Here is a 6,000-nt window from a genome sequence, read left to right as displayed (position 1 = left end):
CTCAGATTTCCCGAGATCCAGACATGTACAGGGCTCTTTTACAAAGATATAAAAATGGATTAAAACAAAACTCTTTTCCAAACACCACAGAAAGTTTAGCCTCACACACACAGAATAAGAACAGATCTTTAAAGTGTGCTTTCCTTCGATCGTCTGTCAGATTGCTCTGAACTGTGGAGGGTCAATAAAATTAATATAAACTGTTACAGTTACAAGTGGATAATTGAAATGAATTAATGAATTTAATGAGTTTAATGAATGCATTGTGAGCCACCCGGGACCCTGGATTCCCAGGTACTTGTGAGCCTACCCCAGTCCTTGTATGATGTCATTAGTTTCAGACAGGAAGACCCAGGAGTGGCCCATCAGCTCCACATAGGTGTCTGCCTGGTTGAGGACACTAACACACACCCATGCCACAAGTGCAGTACAACTAAGAGCTCATAGACAGGAGTAATAGAACAAGCCTGAATTATGCTAGGAATATCACGATTTTAGCAGGAGCAAGGGAATAGGGGCAGAGTACATGGAAAATGTACAGCAATACACTGTGTGATGCATTGAACAAAGACATCGTGGAATAGTTTTAATTACCAGATTCCCTATCCATCATAGATAAGAAAAACAGCAGTTGGTAGGAATGCTTAAAAATAGTCTATTAAGTTTTTTTAGGACTGTGTTGAACTGACTACATTGTTAGACTCAATTGTCATTTAAATAAACTAAAAAATTTTTCTTCAGAAAACTGAATGAGGGCAGTTTGTTTAAGCCTTAGAAACTGATTAAGGTATTCGGTCCTGCTTGACAGTGCGTCATATGTTTAGGAGCCTGGTAAATTCAAGATCACCCCTGCATACAAGCTGATTAGAATGAATTCTCGGATGCCTGTGTATTGGATATGTAGAATAATGTTTAGGGCTTTGGAGTCCTGACTGTACACTGTACAGTATGAACTACTCAGGCACATAAAGAAGGATGTGTACTTAGCTGTGTCACTGTGCTGTTTCACTGTTGTCACAAATGATAGGGCTGTTTTTTGTCAGCCACAAAGCATCTATCTGTCACCGTTACCCTCTTCATCCTTAAGAGGGCCGTGCTGAGCCAGACCGGGCACAATCCATCTCAGGGCGACACACATCAAAGCCGTAATTTAGAGAACCCCATCAAACCCAGCCAGCATGTTCTGGGGGAACACATAGCCTTAACAATGTTATGGTCCTCATTCAGTCCAAAAGCATCTTCATTTCCCCCCAAAACAGAGAAAACGTTCAACACTGGCGGGGGCCCTGATTTTGAGAATGCCCGTCTACCATCGGAGAGGATGTCCTTGGTGGCGAGGGCTGTGACAGCCCAGGGCCTGCCTCGGAAGTGCCCAGCACGGGTAGGGATTACACGAAGGACCGTGCGCCATCCATCCCAGGGCACACACACACACACGCACCCACGCCATCAGAGTGCCTTCGGAAGGGTGGGGAAACCTGGAGCAAACCCGTTCATTTTCAGGGAGAACAAGCTGAGTTCACAGAGAAGGCACCCCAGCATGGAGCTGAACCCCAGAGCCCACTGGAGGCGAGGTTCCACAGAACTTCTTAAAAACATCATGGCTATAAATAATCGGATGATAAGGTCCACGATGTGTGACTGCACAATGACTGGCAACTGAACTGAAATGCATTACATCGATCATTTAAATGTATTGAAACATGTCTCCCCTGGGGAGAAGGGCCAATTAGGAAGGATTCAGATTAAGCAAACAAGCAAGATGGTGCAACATTCACTCTGTGTAAAAAACTATTGGCTTATTATTGGGACATCTTAAAATCTGACATTTTGCATGATGATGCAACTGTGGGCAAAGATAGTAAACCATTTGTATAAATAGGAGAAAAATTCAAATCTGGAATTGCACCTGTTACAAACGAATGCACTGAGAATGTTCAGTCAGGAAAAATAATACTCATAAACTTCAAATTAAGCAATAAATACATTGTGTCCATAGAATGAATTAAAAATTACAAAAAAATCAGTTTAACATAGGTTTCTGTAGAGGTTTTATTGTTTATTTAAAAGCGGAATCTCATGTTTATTAATGTTAATACGCGGTATACATACAACAAATCTTTCTATAAATACTGTACTGCAGTCGGTTTGTTTCAGTACATGATTCAGGCGAGAGTTTCTGCCTCAGAAACACCCAGGAGTACCTTTCTGTTAATTGTGCTCCACTTTCTAATCCCCACGTGTATTGTTAGGAACTCGTACTTATCGAATTGCTCTGTTGCACAGAATGTTTGTCGCTGTTTATGACGATAATCAGAATATCTGTGCAGTTGGCCATGTCTCTTCCACTGCACCACTGTCCATGCTTGTGCCCTGGACGTCATGCAGAAAAAATAATCTGGGATTTGGTGCCAGATTTATAAATACACTTTTTGCCACCTTGAGAAATAACACAGACACATATGCAGCTGTGCATCAATAATTATATCTCTTTACAAAAATTGCTCATTTGCACCTTTTTAGTCGAGATGAAGACTGCTCTGCGCATCGTCTCAATGCATTTAATTCATTATTTTCAACACGAGGTGGAGGGAAACGGAGATTGTTCAGTTACAGTGCTGTTTTCCAAATCCTTTTTTCATCTTATGAATAGAACAATCCTTACAAATACATAGTATATACATTAACTCCAATGTAAGATGGATGTTTATGATTTTTAAATTTGTTAAGAGTATTGATGAAATTCTATTTGTAATTAGTCTAAATTTAACATTTTAAAGGAAAACGTTTACATTTGTTGTATTTCCAAGTTTCTCTCATACTTATTAAAACAAAGTTGAGATTTTTTTTTCTGAAATACTGTATTGTACCTTGAGTCAGTATTGGAGTAAATTGTTGTAAGATAAGCGTGCTTTCTCTCTCTAGTTTCAGTGTGGAAATTAAAGCCCACTTTAGTTTCTTCAGCAACCACTTTTTTATTTTGGTGCTACGTTTAGCCAAAAAACAAAGTCATGCTCTTTTTTTTTTAAAGAAAGCTAAAAAAAATCCTTAGTTCAAGTAGTAACAGTAACTCCTTCAAGAAATCAAGATGGGCGGTCAGGAGAACTGAAATTGTATCCTAAAATATTTTGGAAGAGAGGACTAGGAGGAGGGGTCGACGAGATTAATCTATTGTGTTTCACACGTGTTACAATAGCACGGCTCTCGCCTTGAATATTGCCGCGGCTCCCCCCTCGTCGGCCATTTTGGGCCGCGCTGCTCGGCAGGCGGAGGAAGTGGTCCGGCGAGCCGCGCTCATCCTCTTCCTGCGGGCAGGGGAGGAGGGGGGAGATTGCGAGTGAAGAAAATGGCGGCTGTGCAGGGTGACTGCTTCTCTCCCAGATGCTGCAAACACATTGAACTCCCGTAGCCTTATTAACTGCTTTCACATTCACTCTGTTGCACTTTAAATTCATGAGGTGAGTGCTCCGTTGCGGCCGGTGGGTTGGAAAGCGGCTTTTGCACGGTTCCGTATTTTAATTTCTCGGGATTAAAATGTCCGGAGTTGGCTTGCAGTGGCGAAGGCTGAGGCTGGTTTCAGCGGAAAGCCCGATACGCTCGCAGCTTGTTAACAGTGCTCTTGGCGACTGGGGCTAGAAAATGAAACGCATTCGGCTCGGATGTCGCCGCTGTGAGTTCGGGCTGACTTTTCCTTCGAAGTTGGGGTTTTCGCCGGGTTTTTTTTTTATATATATATATAAACGACATCTCGACGGTAGGTCGCTGTTTATTTTCTGCGGTTTCCGACCCAAGTTGCGTTGCTGTTAACAACCCGGTGCGGCTGTGCATGATGGTGAAAACAACCGGTCATGCAGGGGCCTCGCTGTTTATGGGCTGTTCTGGGATTTTGCGCCGCAGCGGCCGGATCCGGCTTCTCCGGTGCGCGTTGGGCAGTTCGGACCGTGACCGTAACGTTGCAGGAGCCGTGAATTTATTCCGCTATTGTGGGAGTCGCGCTTTTTATGAAGGAAAACAAGGTCGGCGTTGTATCGATTTTAACTGCCTGCGATGGAAATTGCTCTTTTATCGATTTTTGTTCCTTTTGCTTGCCTTTTTAAAAATGGTCAAGATTTCCCCTTTATTGCAATTTTTTTGTGTGTCCCTGCCATCCTCCTCTCGCATCGCCAATTCGTCTCCGGATCCTGCTGCAGATCGTGAATTGAATGAGAGGGGGTATTTTCAGTGACCTTGCGATAGGACTTTTCACTTCGTTGTTCCTTTTGTGTCACTTTAATCGGCGATATACGTTTTAATTCGTTACGGCTGTGTTTGGCGACTCCCGCAAACTTTCATAATTAGATTAGCAATAATTAGTCGTCTGCTGTTTTTCCACCAAATTGTAACTAGGATTGGGTTATATCAAACCCAGCCGTGTTGTATATGCAGTCACTTAAACTGAACACAAATGCCGGTTTTCTAGAGAAGAAAAATGTGCCATAATTACTGATCCCTTTCATTTCACCGAGCACGTATTTTTTTTTTACAAATATCCTGAGTGTAGCTGTGTCTGAGGTGTAACGCCAATGTGTCGTTTCCTGCGTATGCTAGTTGTACAGGAACCGAGAGGAAGTCTGATTTGTTCAATTCAAGCGCGCTAACGGATCTTATTTTAAAGTCTCTTGCCCCGAAAGCAATGATTTTTGTAAGCCGATGCGGACACGTTTTTGTTTGGCGCTGCACTGACGATTCTAGAAACTCGCCCGAGGTGTGTGAACAAGTCTGCGTGTTCACAGCGCTGGCTGGGCTGTGGTGGACGTGGACTCGGTTATCCCAGCGCTGTGCATTTAAAAGGATGACCATTTCCTTGTTTTTTTTTTCCTTAGAGAATTGGAAGCTGTAGCCACCAAAGAAGCTGAAGAGAAGCAAAACAGGTAAGCTTCCCCCCCCCCCCCATCTCGTTGCATCCGACCAGTTTTTCCTTTTTAAGTGTAAATTGCTCCTAGTTTTATTTTTATTGGCTAGACAAGCTGGGCAAAGCCAGGTCACTTCAGCTGTTGCTGGTGCAAGCATATCCAGATCCCTGTGCATTAGAGGGATCCCATCCGCTGAGTCAGCTACGCCAGTTCAAAATGTTGCACAAAGCACCATCTCCCACTCCTGCCTGGTGTTTGTGTAGCTCATTGTAACAATAGTGTGCAAATCGGAATGGGCAAAAACAATGGCCCCCTGGGCTCCCCCCTCCTGTGATCTTTTCTTTGGCAGGGTGAAATGCCTTTCGTTTTCTGTCTGTGCAGATAAAGCATCGTGCTCTGATAACGTACTGACTCCTGCTTTTTTTTTTACACGGGTCAGAGTGGACCAACCTGGAAGATACAGGGGTGTAATCATGAGTGGGTAAAAGTGGGGAGGAAGGAGAAGCACAGAGATTTTACTTTATTCTTCAGTTGCAAAAAGAAAGACATGAGTTTGGGAGGTAGACTGGGAAAATAACGGCGCCCAGCTTAGGAAAAGCTGCGTTTGGTCAGGCCCCAAGAAAAGAGATTGTATGGGTAGCAAACTCTTCCAGGTCAAAGTACAAAGCTTTGAACCGGAACTCATTTAATCCCTGAGAATTATGAAGCAGGTGTCACTCCTGAACTGAGGCGCAGTTGTATTAGCATGGGTTGTTCAAGTGATATATTTGTTTAAAAGATCTCACTATCAGGTGGTTTAGATGTTTGTTTTTTGATTTTGTTGTGCTACACTATTTAGTTTTAGTGCATTAGAGTTTATCAAATGCACAACCATACAGCATGCAGCAGTAGTTGCTGGCAATGAAATGTCTTTTGTGAGCTCAACGGGGTGGGAGGGGGGGTAAAAAATCACAAAATTAGTTACAAAATAAGAGCAAGAAATGTTGTCTTTTCACATTTCACTGGATGTGGGGCCCGTTTCTGACTCTAAACAAGGTCGTGCAAAGTCTGGGATATGAATTGGTAAATGCTTTTTGAAGTGTTTCATTCGGGTGAACAGAATAAGCTT

The 6,000-nt window shown here is 43.0% G+C and overlaps 1 protein-coding gene across 7 annotated transcripts in view; it reads left to right on the top strand.

Annotated features, from left to right (window-relative positions):
- Positions 1–3,308: 3,308 nt before the first annotated feature.
- The window catches only part of tnrc6a (trinucleotide repeat containing adaptor 6A), a 40,347-nt gene continuing 37,655 nt past the window's right edge, over positions 3,309–6,000 (top strand). For all 7 annotated transcript variants that reach the window (XM_088936810.1, XM_088936806.1, XM_088936803.1 and 4 more), the window contains exons 1-2: positions 3,309–3,458; positions 4,863–4,910. In XM_088936810.1, the coding sequence (XP_088792936.1) occupies positions 3,454–3,458; positions 4,863–4,910 (53 nt within the window). In that variant the 5' untranslated portion in view covers positions 3,309–3,453. The remainder of the gene's footprint in view (positions 3,459–4,862; positions 4,911–6,000) is intronic.

This window comes from Atractosteus spatula, chromosome 18 (genome assembly GCF_055471065.1).
Source record: "Atractosteus spatula isolate fAtrSpa1 chromosome 18, fAtrSpa1.hap1, whole genome shotgun sequence".
In the NCBI taxonomy this organism is placed as follows: Eukaryota; Metazoa; Chordata; class Actinopteri; order Semionotiformes; family Lepisosteidae; genus Atractosteus; species Atractosteus spatula.
The sequence above is the reverse complement of the archived record's forward strand: the minus strand, read 5'-3'. Positions and strand labels throughout refer to the sequence as shown.